Source organism: Cavia porcellus, unplaced genomic scaffold (assembly GCF_034190915.1).
Source record: "Cavia porcellus strain 051 isolate PalLab524CR breed Dunkin Hartley unplaced genomic scaffold, mCavPor4.1 scaffold_23, whole genome shotgun sequence".
Lineage (NCBI taxonomy): Eukaryota > Metazoa > Chordata > Mammalia > Rodentia > Caviidae > Cavia > Cavia porcellus.
Genome location: NW_026947506.1, coordinates 51,128,084 through 51,152,223, shown reverse-complemented (window position 1 = coordinate 51,152,223; position 24,140 = coordinate 51,128,084). Strand labels below are relative to the sequence as shown.

The 24,140-nt window shown below is 46.4% G+C and overlaps 1 protein-coding gene across 3 annotated transcripts in view; it reads right to left on the bottom strand.

The window, feature by feature from the left end:
* Positions 1–8,601: 8,601 nt before the first annotated feature.
* Positions 8,602–24,140, bottom strand: part of Vstm2a (V-set and transmembrane domain containing 2A) — a 148,130-nt gene continuing 132,591 nt past the window's right edge. For 2 of the 3 annotated variants that reach the window (XM_063234375.1, XM_063234370.1), the window contains exon 5: positions 8,602–11,157. In XM_063234375.1, coding sequence (XP_063090445.1) covers positions 10,907–11,157 — 251 coding nt within the window. In that variant the 3' untranslated portion in view covers positions 8,602–10,906. The remainder of the gene's footprint in view (positions 11,158–24,140) is intronic. The other variant, XM_063234372.1, reaches the window with a different exon arrangement.

Here is a 24,140-nt window from a genome sequence, read left to right as displayed (position 1 = left end):
AGGCTCTCAGGAAGTGCTAGTGGATTTCTGGATGATCGCAGCTCAATCACGGATTCCAGCTGCTATGTGGTGCTGATGCCCGAATGGAGGTTGCACACTGTCAGCGAGTTCTGGCAGTAACCTGAGGAGTACTGATACCTGTTCTTCACGTCCTGTGTCAGAGCTCACAGCCACCACACCCTCCCCTGGGGCTGTCACCCTTTGCCTCCCCCCCCCCCCCCCCCCATACACACAGACTGCTCCCCTGACAGCCAGGCCCCAGTGCTGGAACCGCAGAGGTGAGTGGAGCTGCATCCCCGTCGGTGCAGCAGTGGCAGTTGATGACTGGCCTGGCACGTTGCGTGGAGTGAGCCTTGGTTTCCTCTGGGCAACAGTCTTGAGCCAGCACCCTGCACACACCTGCTTTGGTTGTGAGCACTGTCTTCCCTGCCGTCCATCCCTCTCGGGGGCCAGCATCTTTCTTTATGATGGCAGTGTGATTTTAGGTCTTGTCCTCATCATGGTGTTTGTGTGGTAAATAACTTGGCTCTTTCTGCTGATTTGAAGGCCACACAGGATGGGAGGCCACCCGCAGGCACCGAATAGCAAACGAACACAGTCCTGGAGCAGGTTCTGAGACTGCCCAGGCAGCAGCAGTGCAGCCTCTCCAGGACGACTGCAGGCTTCGTGGGGAAGACATACTTTGGGAAGCGCCATTCCTTCAGCTTCTCTGGCATCATTCTAAATATAATTGGAATAAAAGATCTCAGCCCGCTGTGCGGTGAGGGTGTCATACTCAGGTGTGAACTTGCTTGGAGAGCTGAGGGTGCATGGACCTGGATGTGACCCTGGGTTCTGGGTTTTCTGTTTCCTTCCAGAGAAGGTTTCTAGGATTTTGTTCTGAACAAAGAATTGCAAAAAACAAGGACAACAGATAGAGAGGTTTTACATTCATTAAAGGTAGGAAACATACTCTGCAGAGTGAGTTTGGGCCAAGTTTGGGAGGGGGCTCACTGGTGATACCCTTTTGTAGCTCCTGCTCCTTGGGATATCAGGTCTAGGCTGTCAGTAACCTGCTTGTGAGAACTGAAGACAGTACTCTTGGGTTCATTCCACACGCAGGGCTTTGCAGTGTTCTGTACATGCCTCCTGGACTTTGCAGTGGGGATCACACTTACTTCCCCAGCCATGCCCTGGTTTCCTGCCTCAGGTATGGGTTTTCAGGAGCTCAGATTCTTGTACCTCTGTGCACTGCAGTATTTTCTGCTCATCATATTCTGCTTCATTTCCCTAAAAGGTGAAGGGGTGGATTCCTTAGACCCTGTTGCCGCTACTTCCTGCCTTGATGGCACTGAGGAGTGGATGATGAGCTTGCTTCCCATGACCATCGTGAACTAACAGCCTGAGGTTGCTGACCTTCAGGGCCTCTGCAGGACAGGGTCTGGAGGGAGAATGGGAAGCAGTTGAGAACAGTTCCTGGCAGTCTGGTGTGAGGCATTCAGAAGAGTTTAATTTGTGTTTTCAGAGAAGACTTTCCCACCTGCATTCAGAAGAGTTTCCCACATGCTGGACTGGTAAGGTTGACTCCAGGAACACGCATGGCCATCGATCTTCAAACCTCACACCCATGCATTTTTACCAGGCTGCTCAAGGGGTTTCCAGTGAGGTCGGAGAGAAGCTTCTCCATGACAGCGGCCTCTTCTCTGCCTCTTTCTCCAGAAACACTCTTCAGTTTAGCTCTTCCTGGGGCAGTGATCTCAATACCACAGTCCTATGTAATTGCTGGACTCACTTCCTGTATTCAAGGTGATGTTCAGCTCACTGCCTGACCACGCTCCCTGTCCTAATGCAGTTAATCTGCCCTTCCTCATGTCTCTGAACTGTGGGACTTTAAAGAATACCTTTGCCCACCTATTTTTGTTCTAGAGGCTGTAGACCCTTTTGATGTCCTGCCTCGAGGATGAAGCTGGACGCTGGGCTTGTCCCCATCTTTCTCCAGTGGTGTCCCCTGGACTTTGGTTATTCATCCTCGGCCCTCATAGCAGTTACTCCATGTGAGTATGGGTAGACTTTTGGAAGTTAAGAATTCACAGACGGTGTTTGTATTATTACAACGAAGTGAAAGTCACTAATTTCCCAGTTAGGCAATGGAGTTTGAGTATGTTACTTAAAATCAGCTGTGTATATTTTGTGGGTTCATGATTTTTGCCTTTTAGTGTTGCCTGCCCTAACCACTGTTTGTCCCAGAATACCGAGTGCGTGGCAGCTGATCTTCCCTGCACACCCACCTCCCTCCCGTGTGGACCCAGCACAGCTGCCTTTCTCTCCTTGTCTCCTTGGGTTAGAGATTCTGTTCCCCGGATTCTAAGTCTGTACTTTCTTGGGTTGCCCTCTAACTCTGGTACAGTACAGCCTCAAACGATTTCCAGCATCAAGGATGCTAGCGGCAAAAATATCTTTAATATAATCTCATGATTGACAGTTAAGCTACATATAAAAAACTAGGGTCTTGCTGGGAGTGGAGGCACATGCTTGTAATCACAACACTTAGGAGGCTGAGGCAGGAATATTGCTACAAGTTTGAGGATAACCTGAGCTACATAGCTCAAGACCAGCCCGAGCAACATGACCTTGTTTCAAAAACCAGAACATATATACACTCACACACATGAAACCAGTCCTAAATAAACATTTTCTCTTACAATTTTAAGATGTTGATGTCCTCCCTTTTGCTAGGACAGCCCCCTTGCCAGCTGTGGAACCTTGGACAAGCCATATCTTCTCTGCCTCAGTTCCCTTGTCTGTGACCTGGAGGTTTCTAAGCGCACACGCTGCAGTGCCTGATGTTAGAAATGACAGAAGCAGGAGAGCAGGACCGCAGCTGGCCTGGTAGAATCCATAAGGGCTCAGCAGTGGTGGTGGGGTCTAGCTTAGCTTTGCTTTTCCTTTTTTATTTTCTTTTTTCCTGGTTCTGAGGACCGAACTCAAGATGTACAAACCAAGCTACACCTCCAACCCTTTCTCATTCTTTGAGAGTCTGTCTTGGTAAGCCTCTAAATTGCCCAGCTGGGCTCAAATCCTCCTCCCTCATCCTCCCAGAAGCCGGGATTACAGGTATGACCACACCGTATTTTAAAAATGGGAAACTGTGCCAGGTAAAGTTGTAAATTTTCAACTGATTTTCAAGGCCCTTCCACACTGAGTAGAAAAATGTAATTGTTCAGTGAAAGACCATTATTATTTTTAAACTGATGTTAATGTTTCAAATGCTTGTTAAAATTCAGAATTACATGCAGTAGGACCAAACAGTTTAATGAAGAATAAAACAAATATTCTACAGAATTTAAGCATCAGATGATACGAGAACGAACCCCTCCATGTACTTCGCCTTCTGTTCCCTTCTTTCTTTCACAGGGAAGTGTAGTGGTTCCGTCTCTGTTTTCTTCACGCGATAACCGTGCGGCATGCGGGCAGGCGCCCATCCACCATGGCTGACACACCTCCCGCCCTTGCGGGCTGTGGGTTCTTCTGTGCCTGCCTGCTCACCCTTGAGTGGCATTAGATTCATAAATGCTGGTGCATAGCTGTGGTGACCACAGGACATTTGTTCTTGCTGTTGTGTGACAGTGCACTGTAAAATCGCTCCCCCCTGAAAGGCACAACTCCTGGACCAAGCCCGTGGGAGCCGTCATTTCTGAGGTGACCGTGCTAACTGCTGCCATGCAGCAGGAGAGCTCTACGCTGTGTTCTGGTATTGTGCAGGTCCTGACTCTGTGGCAGGTGTTTCTGTTTACCTCCTATCTCTGGATGAATGAAGTCTCAGTATTGGCATCTGTAGTACAGCAGTATTTTCACTCGCTCTGGGGCCTTTGGTCTGTGTTGGTGATGGTCGCTGATGTGGTGGCTCCACGTGGCACAGCCCACGCTCTTGACAGCTCCATGCTTTCTCAGGTTTTGAGACACCCCCCCACCCCGGGATCTGTGTCCAGGCCCCAGATCAGCCCCTTGCTGCCAGCCGGGAGCCCATGTGCCCTTCCACATGGACTCTCAGGTCAGGGAGTGTGAGACACAGCTGTGCCTGGGCTCGGGAGCAGGGGTTGCCGGCTGTGACCAGAGTGTGACTATGGGCTTGCTCACCTGTGACCACTCAGTGACAAGGGCAGCCACCTCCAGAGGAGGTGCTTCTAAAGGAGCTGTGACCGCACCATCACCCCCCTGAGCTAAGTGACCACACAGAGCTCAGCACCCACACAGAGCAGAAGAAGGTAGAGGTCAGTAAGATGTAAACCTTCAAGTTTCTGCTTTTCCGATGCAGCCCTCAATGCATTCTGTTCCAAACCTTTCCTGGGTGTGTGGAGTTAATTCCAGCTGATAGCAGGTCATTTGCCTGCTAACTTTAAAAAATCTCTTTTACTTTATATTTCAATTTCAAAGGCCCAGAAAAATCATCTGAGTGAGAAAATATTTCTTCTTTGTAAATAATTATATAAAATTCATAGGGAATGGGGAATCGCACAGACAAACTCTGGTCTGCTGCAATTGCAGCTGTGAACACGGGAATGGTTAGGGGTCGGGAGGAATTTGGAGGAAGACCGAGAGTCTGGGCCTCTGAGTTTGTAATGCCTATTAGGTGGTCACGTTCAAGGCAGAGATGGGACTCAGGTGTCCAGACGGCACCCTAAGGAGTCAGTTCCCTGCGGAAAACACGTCCCAGGATGGAGTCCTGGGAGAGGAAAGGGGACCGAGAGACAGGAGGAGAACTGGCTGGCCACAGTGGGGGTACCATGAAGCCAGGAGAAGGAGGTTCTAGGGAGAGAGGGACTGGCTGGGCCACCTGCTGCCGGTAGGTTCCAGGACAAATCCTGGGACTTACTTGTGGAGGTTATTTGCAGCCTTGATGAGGCCTGACCAGAGGGGGTGGGAACTAAGGGCTGGGTGGTCCTGTGGGCAGCTCCCAAGGCCATTGTCCAAGGTGCAGCCTTAAAGGAGTATCAGAGAGCCAGGACGAGGCTTGGTTTTAAGTGGGAGAAAAAACTGGATTCGTAGAGCTCGGGATGAGCCTGGAGAGGAGGAGACTGGTGAGCAAGGGTGAGACTGAGCCCCGCTGCTAAAGGCAGGAAGCTCATCATTGACTGAGTGCATGGGCTCACAACTGAACCGCTTCCAGGGGAAGTGAAGGAAACAGCAGGCAGGCTTGGGGTGACACTGACCCATGAGCTTAGAAAAACAGGCAAGAGGTACAGTAAGAAAAAACAGGCAAGAGGTACAGTAGACTGTGAGTCCCAGTGGACTGATGATGTGTTCCAACTGGGCTTCCGGGGGTGAGCGCTAGAAGGCTGGCACCCGTGGTTGAGAAGTAACTGCTGGAGGTCACACTAGGGGGCAGTGACCAGGTATAAAAAGGACACAGAATCAGCAGTGAGGATGGGTGCGAATCAGTGTTCTTGGGGGCACAGAAGTCAGGAGAAGGCGAAGGGTTGTCATGGTCTTGTGGGTTAAAAACCATCAACAACTGTGATAGAAGCCAGACTGCAGAAGGTGACAGCAAGCCAGGACCCACAGTCTCGGGGTGGGCAGGAGGGCGACTCTCCAGCGGCTGCCCTGGCTAGGCAGTGGTGTCCTGATGGATAAATTGGGTCTCTAAGCCCAGGATGGGGGGGTGGTACATCCTGAGATGCAGAGTAAACTGCCCCCAGACTTGAAGTCCTGGGGATGAGAGTGGACAGAAGAGGACAATCCCTGCAGCAGATGCTCGCTGGGCCATGCTGCCTCGGGCTCCCAGAACCAAGGAGTGGTGCAAAATGCCCTGGGAAGTAGGGAAATGACCTCCGTGGAGGGGATGAGGGTGACTCAGGTCAGTGAGTGGCGGAGACTTGAGCGCCCAGAGGTCTCTCCTCCTCCTCTCCCTCCTTTCTCCTCTTCCCCTTCCGCTGCTCCCTTCTCAGCACTGCTAACAGGAAAAAAACACAGAGCCTCCCTCCTCAGCCCAATGGCCTGAGGGTGTGCCTAATGGAGTGTGGGCCCAGCTTCTGTATTTCCAGACTTTCCTAGCTGTGTTAGTAGAGCAAGGTTGTGGATAGCATTTGTTTATTGGGAACCCATGGGCTCCTCCTCTGGGGACAACAACACATAAGCTTTATGGTCATTTGTGTATATCTAGTGGGATGAGAACGTTACCATGAGAAACTCATATTAAAGTTGAGGTCTTAATGTGTACTGGATTTCAAAAGGCAGATACTACATGTGGGGGGTAACTTTCCAAGAGTTCATAATTCATTTCTTCTGCAAGATTCCTGGGTGATACATTGTTTCAAGGGAAGGTGTTATGATGTAGTATCTAGGCCCATCAGCTTTGTGCTTCTTACAGCAGCTCATTTGAAATCTGCTTTCTCCTAATCAGTCAAAACCAGTAATTTTCGTGCACACCTGTAATCCCAGCACTCAGGAGGCTGAATCAGAAGGATCATGGCAAGTTTAAGACGAGCATGGGCTGCAAAGTGAGACCCTGTCTCAAAAAGACAAAAGCAAAGAACAAACAAAAAACAAAAGAAAAACAAAAGGCGGGGGGGGGGGGGGCAGCCACACTGGCCCCTCCCTGTGATGGGGCTTGCAGGAAGGGTTGCATCCCAGAGGAGCAGGGTAGGGACGGATGAGGAAGAGGAGAGACAGTGAGACAGACACCTGGCCACACCACGGAGCCCCCAAGAGCTGAGCCAGGCTTTATGTCATCAAAGGAAGGATCACAGGAGCAGTCTGAACTTGTGAAGAAAGGGGAGCATGGAGCAGGACAGGTCAAGTAGGGAGGGGTCTTCCGTAGGTGGTGAACTGGAGCCCAGGGAGGTCGGTCCTCCTGTGTACCACCAGACAGAAGTGGTAACAGCACCCTGTGAACCAGCCTAGGTGTGGAGGGTGTAGTGTGGCAGGTGAGACGCCAGGAAAGTGAAAGCAATAACAACAACCCCACTCTTTCAGGAACAAACACCAAGGAAGACAGACAAACCCACCCGCCCGGTGCGAGAGCCTCCTGGGATAACATTTACACTGGAGTCCACCTTTGGCCAGCTCCTACAGCAGAAGCCTGGCAGAGGTGCTGGGGGGCTGTGCACCCCTCCTCTATGGCTGCGGCTGGCAGCCTTTGGGTCGATTCCCAGCCAGGGACTTGAGCTCTTCCGCTCCTGGGAGTCAAGGCTGGGGCCATGCCACCCCGAGACCCCAGGTCAGTCATCAGTGGGGTGCAGTGTCTGTATGATCCCAGATCTGGCCTGGCCACTATCCCCAGAGCGTGGTCCCCATAGTGCCTGGCTCCTTCAAGCGCACTAGAGTGGGCAGGGCATGCAGCTGTGTGGGTGCTGCTGCCCAGCCTCCTGTGGGACCCCAGCCTGGATCCTCCCCACTGCACAGCTTCCTACAGATGTGCTGGCCACTGCTGGCCACTGCGCTCAGGCTGCATAATACATACAGTGCTGCCCTGCAGGACTGTCGTGGAGTCCTCCAGCTAGGTCAGTTTACTGGGGCCACGGTCCCTGATGATCAGGGTTGGCAGAAGTCCCTCTGCAGTGCACAGGACATCACCATCACTAGGTGGTTGCTGTGACTCTGCATGCAGGAAACAGAGGCTCCCACACCCAGACAGAGGGGTCACTGGGACCTCAGCAGCCCCCCTCTTGTACCCTGGAGATGAAGGAGGTGAAGAGCTCCCCTGAGGCCGTCCAGCTCCTGGGGGATGGGGCCCATGATCTCAGTCTCTTCAGGTGGCTGCAGGGCTGACTCTGGTGTTCCCAGGAGGCAGCCCTGCCCTTTTTCCCTGAGGGAGACCCCTTCCCTGCCTCTGAGCCACCTGGAGTGCAGTACCAGAAGGCGCTGTTTCAGGAACCTAAGCATCCTTCACTTTCAGTGTTTCTGGATGCCCTGGCTCCAAAATGGACTGGTGGTCCCCACAGTGCCTGGCTCTTCACAGAGCAGGGACCTGTGGCTTTTGGGTCAGCGCAGACCGATCCTTTCAGGTAAAAATTATTGATGTGTGTGACCCTGCGTGAATAAAGCAATGAAACGTAGATGCTACTCCTTTGGATGTTACTGTTAGGCAAAAAGTGCTGTCAGACCAGCTGAAAAGTATCAGTGTTCTGTTGGACCAAGAATCGAAGTTTTCCATATTAAAAGTTCCTACCACTTAAGAGTCATTTGAATTTCATTTATGCAGTGCTTTGTTAGGATGCTTCAATATTTTTGCATTTATGTTAAACCCATTTTGAATCTATATTTGCAGCCTCGTTTTTGTCCTCTTTGTGGTGTAAGCAGATGAAGACATTTATTATAGGACTGAATTTATTTGCTATTTACTTAATAGCTGGTTTCACTTAATGTGACCTTTACTGGATAAAAAGGAAATAGAGCTTCAACAGATTATTTCATCAATAGAATACAATTATCTAGGTGATGATTTAATGGAAGAGTAATGTCAGAACTGTGTTGGAAGAGCTATTTTAAGACCAAAAAGCAGTTTTATACTCAAAGTACACACCGAAGGCAACAATTTCATTAACCTGTGCTTAGCAGTAAGCAGCAACCCTCTTCTCTCCTCTTTTGTCTTATTTCATGCTTAAACAGTCATAAACACAGTGCTGTGGGTAATAAATATACTTTATTTCCACAAAGCCACACGAAGAAAGCAACAGTTAGAGAAAGCCTTGGTGCTGTGTGTTGGAAGCTGCAGACGCAGTGGTCACCAGTAACACAGCAGAGAGAAACTGCACGCTTAGCTCCACCCACCTGGTTCCTTCCTAACCCGTCTGTTGGAAAATTCTGCTGGACTGCATGGAAATGGCTTTATTGCCTTGATGTGGACATTCATAAAATAAAAGTTACTGTGCTGTAATGGGAAATGTGTTATTTTATGTTTGTAATAAAATAGGTTAGCAATTTACAATTTGTTCCATTTTCTCTACAACTTAGAGTCAGAATTTATGAAACGTCAGAAGCGTGGTAAGTTTCTGTCTTCAGGGTGTTTACTGCTGAAGTCCTTATTGGGCCACAGTTCTGCAGTGGAATCATTTGTTTTATTTTAAATGCTGGATTTAAAGTCCTGTGGGTAAGAAACCGAATTCATTTGAATGTGAAAAGAAGGCAGCATATTTTCTTCTACTTAAGAAATGTTGCTGCATAAAACCGAGCTGTGGCGCCTATGAAAGCCAGCCTCAAGTCCCTGGCCCCTTTCTAACACTCCGTGACCCAGTCAGGACAATTATCCATACACTTTTGAATCATATGAAAACCAGCCTCAAGTCCCTGGCCCCTTTCTAACACTCCTTGACCCAGTCAGGACAATTATCCATACACTTTTGAATCCAAACAAACCAGTCACCAAATAGCAATGTATCTGTCTTAGGATACATTTTTACAAGATCAAAAGTTGCTTAGAATAATATTTTAAATTTTAGTTGTGTCAACTTAGAGGTGGTTGTCCTTTTTGGAACTTTCTCTTTAAAATGCTGCTACAGCTTTAAGAGACTTGTCTATGCTCCTCCTTTGTCTCTCTCCACTGTGCATGGGTTACTGATTGATCTTTAGCTAAGTATCTCCATTACTCATTGTTGTGTAACAAACTGTCACAAATTTGGTGGCCTAAGGGTTGGCTGGGCTCAGCCGCACAGTTCTGAGGAGCTTGCTGGACAATGTTTTGCAGATGCATTCAGTAGGAAGCAAGGTTGTTCAAGGTGACCTTCATTCTTCAGGCTCCTCTCTATGTCCTCCCAGTCATGAGCATTCCATCCTGGGCTTCCTTATGCTAAGTGGCTGAGCTTTGAGAGAACAAAGCTGAAGTAACCACTGCTTCAGGGCATAGGTTTGCAAGTCCCAGAACATGGCTTCCAGTTTTCTAAAAGGTAAACCCACAGATTCTAGAGTTAGGAAATGGATTCTGTTTCATGTTGGAATGAGAGACCTCTTGCACCAGAAGAGAAAGAATTGATGGCTGCTCCCGTTAGACATTACTGCCTGAGGCGGTGATTGTTATTGGTCAGATATAAGTCACTTACTGAGCATGAAGGCAGAGTCAGTAAATGATGCAGGACCTACCTTTGCCAGAGTTACCATGTTGTAGAGAAGACTAACAAACAGCTGCACAGCATCTGGATTTCTGGTAACATGGCAGAAAAAGCAGAAAAGAATATGAAGATGCACAACACATTTTGATAAACTTTTGACTTCTTAGCCAGAAAATTTCAAGTGTCACATATAAAAGGATATTCGTTGATAGCCTGTTAATATGCAAAGTGGCTCGAGGGACATCAGTTAGGATGTGTGGTTTAGGTGTCGGATGGAGGGGGTTCTTGAGTTTGCTTGTGGTGTAAGCAAGATGGAAAGGGGAAACAGTACTGTATCTTTCATGTACTGGATCTCAAATTGCTAGGTGATCAGTGAGGATGTTCACTGTGTAAAACTTTCAGTAAAACATTAAAATTCTCCCGTATTCGATCCATAGCCACAGAAACAAAAATCTGTGAGGTGGAGGAGTGAAGCTGAAAATAGAAACAAAACGTGTGGATCTGTAAAGCTGGTATCTCTGCAGGGAATGTGCCCATGTGTGCATCATCACACTCAGGGAGGCTGAATGCCCGGTGCCCATGCACACGCAGTTCTCCGGGTCAAGGTCCTTTTTCACAATTAAGGAGTTAGTTAGCAGTGTTGCCCAGGGACTAGTTGACATTATTATACCTTTATGGCACCTCCAAGGTATCAGATCTGGAAATACTGCTGAAGGTCAGATTTTCATAGAAGAATTTGCTAATCGTTCATGCTGTCTCACATCAGCAGTGACACTAGTCCAACCATTCTGTCCCTCGGGCACAAGTAGAGGGTCATGCTGGCCAGATTGGGAATGAAAAACTTGTAAATTCAATAAAACCAAAACTGATACTAACAGTGAGATTTAATATAAGTAACCTGTTCTGGTTAGATCTAACGTGTCCCGTGAAAGTCTCCTGTTGTTAGAAGGTGACAGGTCATGGGACACCATATTCATTCGTGGATTCTTCATGGTGGGTTCAGGGCTGACCATGCTGTAGAAGGCAGGGCGTGGCTGGAGGTGGGATTGGGAAGGTGTGTTCATGTTCTCAGCTCCTCCTTTCTCTCTCTGCTTCCCAGCTGCTGTGATGTGAGCAGTACCATGCTCTTTTTGCCCTGGAGACAGCAAAGAACTGAAACTATGAACCAAAATAAACTTCCCTCCTTAAAGTTGAGAGTGTTGGGTATTGTCTTCGTTACATTTCTCATTGCTAGGACAAAATATTAAACACCCAAAGTTAGAAGAGGAAAGGGCTGTTGCCACAAAGGTTACTATCAGTTCATAGTCGGTTGGCTGTAAGGAAGGTGGTGCAGCAGAGGGGCATCACAGAGGAGAAACAGTTCGTCACACATAGAAGACAGCAAAACAGCAAAAGACAGCCTGCCTCCCCCTTTTATCTCTTCCGGCTACTCATCCTTTGGCTGGTACTACTCACACACAGCGTGGGCCTTCCCATTACCCACACCCAGAGCTGTGCCAAACCAATCAGTGCACTGATTTAGTAATCACACATCCTTAATCCCAGCAACACACGTAATTCCAGAATCACATACGCTTAATCCAACCAACTCTGGAAAGCACCCTATGACCACATGAGGCTTTAGGGGTGCATCCAGGCACAAGCCATAATTAGTATTTTGTCCATGACAGGAGAGCAACCAAGATAACTCCCAACTGAAGCTACAGACAAGAAATGTCAAGCCCTGTATGACCCAAAGCTGACCACAAAGCATGAGCCCTAACTCTGTCCTCCCCACTTGTTCCCAAAATGTGGACACAGAGCTGAGAGGACATGAAATTTTGTGGATACTAATGGTGGTGTTTTAAGTCACTTGGAATTGGAGATGTTCTCTGCAGATAATTCACACAACAGTTTGTATAATGTGACAAAGATTTCTTAATAGATAGTAACAAATTAATAACTAGTCTTCTGTTTGTTTATCTGACACTTTTTCCAATTCTCCCTTGCATTTCCAGCTTGGACCTAAATGCTCTGCCCTCTGAACTGCTTCTCTTCATTTTTGGCTTCTTTATTAGTGGAGATGGTAGTTGTGGGGTGTTATGATTTGTGTCTGGATGTCCCCCTAAAGCTTCATGCGGCCATGGGTAGCTTTGCAGAGGCAGCGGAATCTAGAGTTTGTGATTGGTTTATTGTCTAGTGCTGGGATTGGTGGTGTGAGTGCTGCACCTGCATTAGGTCGGGTAGCCTGCACATAACGTAAGGGAGGAGAAGAGGCTTGCTCTCCCCATTTTGCTCCTTTTGCTTTTGCTGTCTTTGGTTACTATAAATGGTTGCCCTCTGCCATGTTCTACCCTGCCTTGGAGCCAGCCAATTGTGGATTGAAGCTTCTATAAACTGTGAGCTAAATAAGCCTTTCTTCCTTTAACTTTGGGTATTGAGTATTTCATCTCAGCCAAAGAAAAATATGCAAGATGGAATTTGGTGCCGTAGAAGTGGGGTCATTGTTATAACTGATTCATGAGCCTTTGGGAATGGCTTGTGGGAAGAGTTTGGAAAGTTTCAGAGATGTCACCTGAAAGAGTAGAGCTAGAATCCCTTAGGCATGTATGACAGGCTAATTAATCTGGCAGAATAAATTTCAAGGCTGTCTAATGTCAAGGCTGTGGCAAAGCTATTGTTGGGGGATTTTGGCCAGATTTATGTTGCAAACCAAGAACAAAAAGTCTAGAAGAACTATTTAAAATGTGAGTTTGGCCAGAAAAGAAGCTCCAGTAAAGCTGTGGATTGCAAAGATATAGCAGAGGAGATCTTGATGGCTAAGAAGGAGCAGGACAATAGAAAAGATGACCTGAGGGCATCATAAGAGCTGGACTCCACCCTTTGCAGCCTCAAAACTGCAAAAATGAGACTATTTTGTGAAGAAAGCTGCAGAACACCATATGCTAGAATGATAGCAGTGTAAATAATTTGTTCCTCAGAACTGGATTCAGAGTACTCAGCAATCCAGACATCTAACCCCTACAGCCAAGAAACAGGAAATTCTGGCTACTGTGCCAGCTGGCAGCAGACCTTGGCATCATCCACACAGCGCTGGTAAGCATGTAAGAGTGGTGGTGTTAAGAAGGCTTCCACCCCAATTTCAGAAGGCCCAGGAGACTAGGCAGTGTGCCCCTGAGTGGGCCGTGTGTGAAGCTAACAGAGCAGTGGAGACTGCAGAAGTCTGAGAAGCCAAGAATGTGGACTGTCTGAGGAAAACTGAAAGGAAGGAGCAAAGCTGGTCCAAGCAAGAAGCCATAGGAGCTACAACTACTGCAAGTGCCAAATGGACAGTGCAGTGCCAGCCCTTTTAGCTCACAGATTTCCTTAGATGCTGCACATGGAACTACAGGACTTAATATTTGCCCAGCTGGATGTTGGACTTGCTTTGGTCCCATTCCTTTGTATCCTCCTGTTTAGAACTTTGGCAATGGAAATGTTGAAACTGTTTAACTTTCTTTTTATGTGTACAGGGGCTCACAGCTAAGAGTTTGCCTTACATCTTAGAGGACACTTAGAACTTGGCACCTCTTAGAGATGGACTTTTTTTTTTTTTTTTGTCTTTTTCGTTTTTATCGGTACCAGGGATCGAACTCACAACTGCCTGCTTGCAAGGTAGGCACTTATGCCGCTGAGCTAAATCCCCAGCCCCTAGAGATGGACTTTTGTATAAAGGGATGTGTGTGAGTCTTTGAGGAGCTAGGGGCAGAATGTCACAGTTTGTGTCTGGATGTCCCCCTAAAGCCTCGTGAAGTCATGGTGGGACAGGCTCTGCAGTAATAGCTGAATGTAGAGTTTCGATTGGCCCATTATCTCGTGCTGGGATTGATGGATGTGAGTGCTGCACCTGCTCTAGGGCAGGTAGGTTGCATGCACTATACGGAAGAAGAAGAGGTGTGCTCTTTCCACTTCTACTCTTGTTGCTTTTGCTGTCTTTGGTTGCCATGAACTGTTGCCCTCTGCCATATGCCACTCTGCCTTAGACTCAGCCAATTATGGACTGAAACGTCTACAAACTGTGAGCTAAATGTGCCTCTCCTCCTTTAGCACTGAGTGTTGGGTATTTTGTCTCAATAATGAGAGAAAAGTAACTAGACATGGGCCAGCATGTGACTATCAAGTTTGACCCATAGAAAGATACTGGGTACAGTACCCAGTGCTCTGCAGTTACTGAATCTTTCTCCTGAATTTTCCCTCCTTCTTATAACATACATGCATAAAATGTGCATAGCTCAATCAATTTTCATGTGTGCCTTCACTACGGCCCCCTGGGAACTCTCCCAGTATTCTGTGTTTCCTCTGTGTTTCATATGGGCTGCACGTTCTTCCCATATGACCTGCACTATGTGTGTATGTTATTTCTCTGTAATCATCCTTAAAGACTGAATTTGGGAAGTGACCCCAGAGTCTCATGCTTTCTATAGGGCATCCTACTCTAGTTACAGGGCCAATTTAGAATTTGGGTATCTCAGTTACATACACTGAATACAGGCCATCAACATCATTGTCTGCCAAAAACCACAGTGGAGGGTATGGAAGTCAGACTGGAAGCTACTAGAAAATGCATCTTTCACACTGTAGCTGAGTCTGTTGGTGTCTTAAGACCAGCCTTTAGGCACAGGTCATTCTCTGAGGTTGACTCCAGCACTGCTGCTAATGCCTTGTCCAGGCAGAACTGAAATGAATGGTCTGGAGATAGAACAGTATATACCCAACCTGATATCGAAAAGAGCCTTCTAAAATGTATATCAAGTGCATCATTAATTTGTGACAATACCTTGGATTCTTTATGTATATTTTATCAACCATATTGTTAAAACTCAGTATTTATAGGTATTTTTCAGAATCTCTCTTACAATTCTTTCTCGCTTTGAATGCAGCTGCATTTTGTCTTTAGACAAAGTTGCTCATCTTTATATATTTTTTTCATCTTAACCTGAATTGCTCTGGCACAGCTGTGGGGGAGAGATTGATTGAAAAGCCTTTTAACTGCCTGTTACTGTTTATCAGGTGATGTTCTAGCTGGTAAGTTCCAGTCCCCTGCTTGTTGTGTGATCTACGCTCTCTGCGCTGGGAAAGCATTGGTAGTACATTGCTAGTAAGCCCTGGTTACAGGACTTCCCTCCCTGAAACTGGGAAGGTTCCTGGGTTGCTGGTCTCTCAGCCCATGCCTGTTGTTACCAGACACTCAGAGACTAAGAGGGAAGTGTAACTCTTACCTGTGACATCTGCCTGAGCTTGAAGGTCTTCCCTTCCCTGGGCACAGTGATGGCAGCACAGTTTGTGGGAGACAGAAGGTGTTGGGCGGGCATGGCAGTGTCTCTGGTGCTTTGGCCTGAGTGGTGCCAGCTGAGGAAGAGTTATTTTCACATCCACCCACTCGCTTGTGTGCTTTTAGGAGTCTCACACATTCTCATTTCACTGTTTGAACCTAGTAAATTTTTAGCTAGCAAGTTACATGGCATGAAGCAAGGACTGATGGACAAACACTCCTCTTGGAATTTGGGTTTTGCCATCCATTACCAGGTTGATTTTTGTAAGTTGTGGTGTCTGCAAACTGCCCCTACACACGCACTTCTTGTCTGGGCAGCACGTGGTCATTACACGTATTCACGGGACCCAGCATGATGCTGTGCTCTGTGTCTGCGCCGTGCAGAGGGCAGCGGGCTGCTGTCCCTGACCCATCAGCCACACCTGGGAGGAGGACACACCAGTGCCTCAGGTGGCTGCTTTGGCATAAAGACATGTGCTTATGAAAAGTAAGTAAGCACTGAAGAGGAAGAAAAAGGAAAAAAGGAAGAAAGAGAGATAAAGAGAGGAAGAAAAAAGAAAAAAAGAAGGTAGGATAGGAAAGAAAGAGAAGAGAAGGAGGAAGAAATGGACAAGAAAGAACACATTTTTCAGATTCCACTGCTGAGAGGTACACAGTTTAGTATGAATGCTTTCACTGTTTTCCTTGCCTATGTGAGTTAATATTTGTCTTACAATTAGAATATACAGACATTTACTTAATTCAAATGTAAGCCCTTTAATTCAACTTCATTTTTATTATCTATCCTATGAATGCACATAATTTATTTCACTAGTTCACTATTGTTTTACATAAGTATATATATATATATATATATATATTTTTTTTTTTTCCATAATTGTGATGTAGGACCATACCTATGGAATGTCTATTATTATGGAGTGTTAAGCCTTCAAAGAATGTTTTACTTTCTGGTAGACAATGGTGACATGTCTTGTTGGTCATATTTGCTTTGCATTGATTAATGGTGACATTAAATTTGTTTTCATTTGTTTATTTGAACTTCAATTTCTTTGTGAATTTCATAGTAGTGAAATTTTGTCTATGTTTCTATTTTTTATGTTGCAGTTTGTTAGAGGTCTTTATTTATCAGAGCAACATTAAGTTTTCTGTGCCCAGTATGCATTTTTGGGATTCTAAAGTAAAGATTTGGGGAGATGCCTTCTTCTTGCTGACATCACAACCACTGATGGCCGTTGATTGATTCTCTGCCAAAGGCAGAGAGGAGTCAAGAGGCTGACGCCATCAGAAAGATTCCTTGCCCTTCTTTGGCTTTTCAAATCTCTGTATGTTCAGGACAAACACAATGGATAATTGTGAACAACCTGCCCTGGGCTTGCCGTTTTCTGTTGGCAGAAGTGTTTGCTTTGATCCATTCCTTGATCCAGGCAGAAATGGACAATTCAGAGAGCAGGACAAAAGGAGGGATTGTTCATTATGACCTTTATGGACAAGACTGCATCATGGTTTGTTATAGCTTGTATCTAGATGTTCCCCAAAAGCCTCATTTGGTCCTACATGGGTATTTTCAAAGATGGCAGGATCTAGGGTATGTGGCCCTAGGACTGAGGGTGTGATACTGGATTGGTCTGTCGTAGCTCAGGGTGTAGATAATGGGAAGTCCTATGCTTGGACTTCTCACCTGGGGGGAATAAAAAGAAAAGGGAGGGTCTCTGCTTGCTGCCCTCTGAGTGCTGTGCTATGAACTGTTTCTCCTATGCAATACCCCTGTGCCTTACCACGCTGCCTTGGAGCCAGCTATGGACTAAAACCTCTGCAAACTATAAGCTACAATTAGCCTTTCCTCCTTTAACTTGTAGGTATTGGTATTGTGTTTCAAAAAAAGTAAAACACAGCCTTTCCTAGGGTGTAGGGATCTTCCCTCTTGTTCATTATGGTATGACCGACAGGGATGACATCCAATCACCCAACACTTCCTTCCTAGTACAGCATGCAGAGGGTAAGTATGAAGCTTATAGTGAAGTATTGTACATATTACATGAAGGTGTCTTCACTATACAGAATAAGCTGTGCTTATTTCTACCTTTATACTCCTGCTTTCTTTATAAAGTATAACACATTTAAAATCCTCTGGGGTCAGCTTTCCAAGCTTTTTTATTCTTTTTTTCCTAGATGAAAGAAGGATGTATTTTTTACATGGCAAATAGCCAAAGTCTTTTTATGGTAAGATAAGATTTCTTTAGCTTCTTTGGCACAGAAAGTTGCAAAGGAATTTTCAGTATATAATTTGCTTTTTAATTTTGTTTACAGTGCCATTTTTTGGTAATCTCATTATATTTTTTAACCTTTAGAGACATTAAACAAATACACTGAATACTGATATGCTCTCTATCTTTACTTGCTCACAAATTTCCAAATTTGTATGATGAATTCTCTATATGATTCCCTAAGCCATTGGAAAATAATGTGTAGAAATCATGATATATCACCCTTAGTGTTTCAATTTGCATCTGTTATGGTTTGTGTCTGGGTCGCCGCCCAAGCCTCATGCAATTGTGGGTGAGGCTGAGTCTGGTGTTTGTGATTGGTTCATTGTCTAGTGCTGGGATTGGTGGTGCTGAGTGCTGAGCCCCCAGCCCCACCAGGAGCAGGGAGCCGGCTTACAGCATAAGGGAGGGAAGGAGGTTTGCCTCTCTCTTTTGCCCTTTGGCTCTTGCTGTGTGAGGCCAACATGAATGGCTGCCCCTCAGCCACACCATCCTACCTTGCAGCCAGCTAAATACAGACTGAAACTTCAAAAACTGTAAGATAAATAAATGATTCCTGGCTTCACTTTGGATGTCAGGTATTTTGTCTTAATGGTGAGAGAAAAGTAACCAAGGCAGCATCTGTGAGGGTACTGAATTTTCTATATGACCATGTACTATTACTATGCTTAATAAATTAGCAACATTTCTTAACACCTCATATTCAGCCCCCATGTATGTTTTGACATATGGAACTTCCAATTTTTATTGGTATATATTTACAAAATGTAATAATTACATTCGTAATGGGGAACTGGCAATCATATGCATCACACTGTAATCGTCTTTGCTCCCCTCTCTCTCCACAACCCCTTTCTCATCCCCCCACAGCCCTCCACCATTTCCCTCCATCTCTGTCACTTTGCTCATTAAGTTATTTGTGCTTCAGCTTTCTGGAAAATCCATGTGATATTTAACCTTCTGTGTCAGGTTTATTTCAGTTCAGACTACAAAGAACACATTTGTAGGTCTTCAAACCCATTAATATTTCCTCCTGCCTTCTGTTTAAGAAAACTTCTCTGCTTCAAGAAACAAAGGATGCTTTCTTGTACTCAGCTCACTCTTGGCTTTGTGTGATTATTTTTTCCTCTTGAATTTCTGATCTACCTAGAATTCATTTGGACAAATGTTCCAGCTTTACTTTTCCACACTGTCAGGTGATTCTCTCAGCGCAGAGTGGTGAAGGCATCTTCCCAGCTTGTAGGAGTCCCTGCTACACTCGGTCTCCTCCCTGTCCTGTCTGATCCTGTGCCAGTGATTGACAGTGATGAAGTTCAGTGCTGTGACTGAGTCCTAATGTCAAGTGTGAGTTATGCTCACTCCAGAATCTCCTGGGTCTGTCTCTCCACACCCTCTTCACTGTCTCCCATCAGGTTCTGTCACAGTCCTGACAAGGTGCCCTTGAATACAAAATGTCAGGCACATCTCCTATATACAAATGTCAGAAGCACCCTCATTACTGGTGACAACCTGGCTGTCTGCAAAGATTTCTAACACCCATTTCAGAGCTCTTATTTGGGGTCACCACTTCATTTAACCATCATTTCATTAAAAACGCATAATTCAATCAAGCCATCTCATTAAAAATATGAGGCAAGTGCTCTGTGGCAGTAACACGGCACATCCAAATTCCTTTTCAAAAATACAAGCACACTGCTCTTGTCTCACTCACCGGCACCTGTGCGACAGTGCCTGCCACTTGGCTTCCCACAGGTGCTTGCTGAGTGACTAATGAACAGAATAACCAAGGATAAATTGTATCAGGAGAATGACAATGGCAGGGAAAACCTGTTCTATCTAAGAAATGAAAAAATTAGAACATTGTTCAAAACATACAAGAAGACCTAAATGAAGAAAAACAAATAGTTCATGGCTGCCAGCACCAATTATTAAAAAGACACTGCTTTCACTGATCGAATGGTTTGTTGGTTTAATGCAATTTGATCTTTTGGCTTCTTTAATTCTATAATACAACGAATTCAGTAATTTTAAAGTTTTTCAAAAATAAAAGATGAGATTGGATAAGGCAATGTTCTGGAAAAAACATTAGATCTGTAATGGCCTTAGAAGAACCAGCAGCCCCCAAGAACACTCCGCCCCCATAAACTCTGCGGGAAGCAGACCAAAAGGAAAAAGGCAGTTTGGTGGGCGGTGGCTGTGGTTTACCTTTAGAGTCCCCCACAGCCTCATGTGCTTGTAGATGGGCTTTTGGGGGATGATTGGATGGTGGGGTGTGATACTCCGTGCAGACTGGTGCCTTTACCAGTTCACAGCTGACTCTGGTGCGAGAGGTGGGCCCTGATTGAAGGAGGTGGCCACTGGGGCATGCCCTGGAGGGCTGTCTCCCTCCTGTCTGGCTGGAGCCCCCCCTGATTCCTGCCCCCAAGCCTTGAGCTGCTCTCCTCTGGCAGTCCCCTCTGCCATGCTGCCCTGCCTTGGAGCCAGCTAACTATGGACCCAAACGTCTGCAAACTGTGAGCCAACATAAATCTCTCCTTGTAGTACTTTGTGTCGGTACTGTGTCTCAGCAAGCAAGAAGCAACCAAGACAGTGCTTTGAAAACAGCTACTCAAATCTAAATTTGAAAGGAGATACTTGACTTATATAGCTCAGTGAAATAATTTTAATATGGAATGGCGAGCATAGAATCAAAACTGATAAATATTCAGTTTGCAGCTTGACTGCTGCGTTTTACTGTCACAGACTCAAGAGCAGCCTAGTGGTGAGTGTGCAGAATACTAGACGGTGGTAATGTCTTAGCCATCAGCTAGAGGTAAATTGCCCTAGGAAGAGAGAGAGGAGGAGGCGAGAAACAGACTAGGGAGCCCAGGGTGAGAAGTCACCACATCTGTTCAGGTAGGAGTTCTATTTCCCACGCCAGCTGAGCTCTTCCTGGGGTGCACATGAGCCCCACGATGTATGCGCACAGCGACCCCCACTGGGCTGGGGACCAGCATGAGACGTCAACCTCTCTTCTCTCCACCGGACCCTGACAGAGGAAGCTGCGCCTTGCAGGGATCCGGGTACAGTCCAGGGCCTGGCGCTGCCCTGCCGGGGTTGCACAACCATCCCCGGCCTCCGCCTGCTCCGTGCGCCTCCACCAGTCTGCCCAGGCCACACTTCGCTCCACTGCTGGCCGATTTCAGTTCACTCTTCGCCCGTCCATTGCCCGGCCTTGGATCCTGGAGTGTGCGGGCGAGGGCGGCCTGCGCTATGCGAGCCAACCGTGCATGCCGTGGGAAGGTTTGCTGAACCAGCACAAGACCACAAGAAAGATCGGAAGGAAAAGAACTGAAATGCGGCCCTGCTCACTCTGGCTGCAGCACCGGGACTCACGTTATGCCCTCAGTTTCACGTTCCTGTGTTTCTGGAGTTCGACACGGTGCTAATCTGTCTCTGCTCCATCTCTCTGTCCGTCTCTCCGTGTCTCTCTTTCTCTCTCCTCCTCCTTCTCTTTTATACTGGAGACTGAGCCCTGGGCTTTTGCACTGAGCTGTGTCCCTAGCCCTATTTACTTATTTATTTCCCTTGAGGCAAGGTCCCACTAAGTCACTGCATTTCCCTGGCTGGGCTTGTGCTTGCAAGTCTCCTGCTTCAGCCTCCCAGCATTTGTATCATTTTTAATAGCAAGAATTTAAACTGCTTTCACAAGGAGACAAAGCCCCTAAAAGACGTTAAATTCTTTCTGAATGGGTTACAGATAGCACACTGCGGTGAACCACACCTACCCATGCTCGTGGCCGACTAATTCCCAATAGTTGAGCTCTGTGAGCAGCTTTGGTGCCGTCGACAGGCCAATCATAGAGAGAATATGGTGTATATGGCATTGGACTATCAGTTGGCCGTAAAAACAAAATCACGGCACCTGCTGAAGAACGAATGGAATTTAAGACCATAATAAGTAGGTGACATAGAACAGGAAATTAAGTAGCACATGGCTTCTTTTGCATGAGAAACCTGATGTTGTAAATAAGAGTAGGTTAAGGATTGATATATAAAAGAAAGAGGTCAACTTTTTGGAGCTGGGGAAGCAGATCAGGGTGAGGACAGACAGTGATAAAGGATGAAGAGTTTGAAAGTGGCCTGGAAGGGTTAATGCACTAGGTTACCCCAAATGCACGTAGCTGTTACAGACTGAACATACAATAACACCAAAAGTGAGAAGGAAAAAATTCAGGTACAAGTTTTTACTTGGAATTAATAATGAACTAAGTCTTGTGCAGCTACACAGAAACACACACACACAGGCACACGCACACAACCCTTGAAGCTGAAATTCAATTAAATAACATAATTATACATCCAGGAATCCAGGGAAAGAACTTATGTATCTTCCCCTAAAACAAGAGAGTATTAGATGAGTAGAAAACTCAACTTTGAACAAGACTGAGTGCGACACCAGCAGAGAGCCGAACCAGCCCATCAGTGAGCCGAACGATCATCACAATTATCTGAAGAGGCACAGCAATGGGGCACAGATGTGCTCTTGGTGAGAAGGTCAAAGTCCCGCCACAGATGGGAATCTTGGGACCCACATGACAGGCAGTGCACTTTCCTCTGCTGAGAGAAAATGCCTGAAATAACAACCACAGGAGGGAAGATTCGCGTGGTCTGATGGAGTCGGAGGGTTTAGTCTATGGCTGGGTGACCCTGCTGGGTGTAGGCCTGTGATGACACAGCACCTTGGTGGGGAGCTCTAGGAGAAAATTGCACCCCGGTTCACTTCCTGCTGGTGGGGTGAACAGACCCACCTCCAGACCCACCCCTGAGGTCCTGCACTTCCCAGCACCCAGGCGGGAGAACAGCCCTTAGCATGTCAGCGGAAGCCAGCTCTGCCACAGAGCAGATGTGTCCTGCCGGGAAGAGCGGTGGAAAGGCTGAGACACAGGGCTAAGGAAAAACAAGCCCGAGGCAGGAAAGAGCGTGTCCTGATGAAAGATGAGCTCGCAATAGCCAGCCTCGAAGTGGGCTGTGCCACATTGTCTGGTCCAGAGGAGGAATTTGTTTCAGACTGGAGATCACTTGGCCATACTAGGGACAGAGCTGAAGGACTTCTGCATGTGAGAGAGGGCAGCCTTCCTCCACAGAAGCCTGGGGAGCCTGAGGGTACCTAGTTCTGAGGCCACGCAAGGACTCAAAGGATGGTGCTGTCTTCACCACACGGGATTTGGTTCAAGAACAAAAAACACCAAATATCTGAATTTTCAGAATAGCGTTATTATTGTAGGAAATAAGAATAAACACTGATTTTTGTTTGAGAAGATCCGAGTTGTGTGTCTCCCAGTCAGTTCATCAGGACGGTCCACTATCTTGGCCTCCGGCCTCAGGAGTGCAGTGCTGAGGAGGCAGGAAGGATCACTCTAGAGCACTGTATAATGTTACTTCCTCTGTGGAGGGCCACGAGCCACCAACTCCAAGAGGTTGTTTCTCTGCCAGGAAAATTATCATCTTCTGGGTTCAGGCCACGCTTGATTTTTTGTGTCATCTAGAGCCTAGAGATTGTAATTACAAAATCATAACTTAGAAAAATGGGCTCCAAGTTCCTTACATGTATTAACAGAGTTTATAAAATTTGTTTTGTTTAAAAGATATAGTGGGGTATGCCTGTAATCCCAGCACTCTGGAAGGCTGAGGCAGGAGAGTCACAAATTCAAGCTCACACTTAGTGAGATCCTGTCTAAAAATAAAGCAAGTAAATAAAAAGGGCTGGAAAAAAAGAGTGTGGCTGGAGCTCAGAGCAAAAGCTCTGAGTTCAGTTCTCTCTCTCTCTCTCTCTCTCTCTCTCTCTCACACACACACACACACACACACACATACACACACAGGCACATACACAGATGTAGTCATTTTTAGGATTCATCCAAGGAAATTCTGATATAAGTGATTATGTCAAAAGTGTAAAACAAAAGCTAAAAGTTTTTTAAATAAAGAAATTAGATCTTCTTCACAAGAGTTCTAAACAACATGAAATGAGCTCTCAAATTTGACCAAACAGAGGGGTTGGTTCCTCCACCCTGCACCTGTCTGGGTCCTCATTAGTACCCAGTGCTGTTGTAGCTCAGGATTCACCATCTGCTCTGCAGTTCTCACGCAGCCACCTGGCCACGGTTTGTTATGGGTTTCGGTGAGCATCATCACTCCTGGTGTCTGCAGCTCTTCTGTGCAGTAGGTGCTAAACCAAAGCTAAAAAATACAGACTTTTTATTTTGTTTTGAGCAGTGGCATTGTAGAAGAAACCTGTTTCATACAATTTCACATTATAATCAGCTTTATTCTACAATTTATGAGGAGTGTGACTATGGAAATTTCTGGAAGCACATGTTTCCAGACGACTCAATCACTTGAAGTATTTAAAGTTGATTACTGAGATTTCCAACAGGCTCAGTGTTAAGATCAGGAAGAGTGCATTAAACGTTATATCTGTTTCTGGAAACTGGAAATCGTCTGCTGAGTGCAGAGTGACAAGCTATGCAGGTTCCTGGGATGCGGGGACTCAGCAATGACAAAGCCAGACAGTGACAA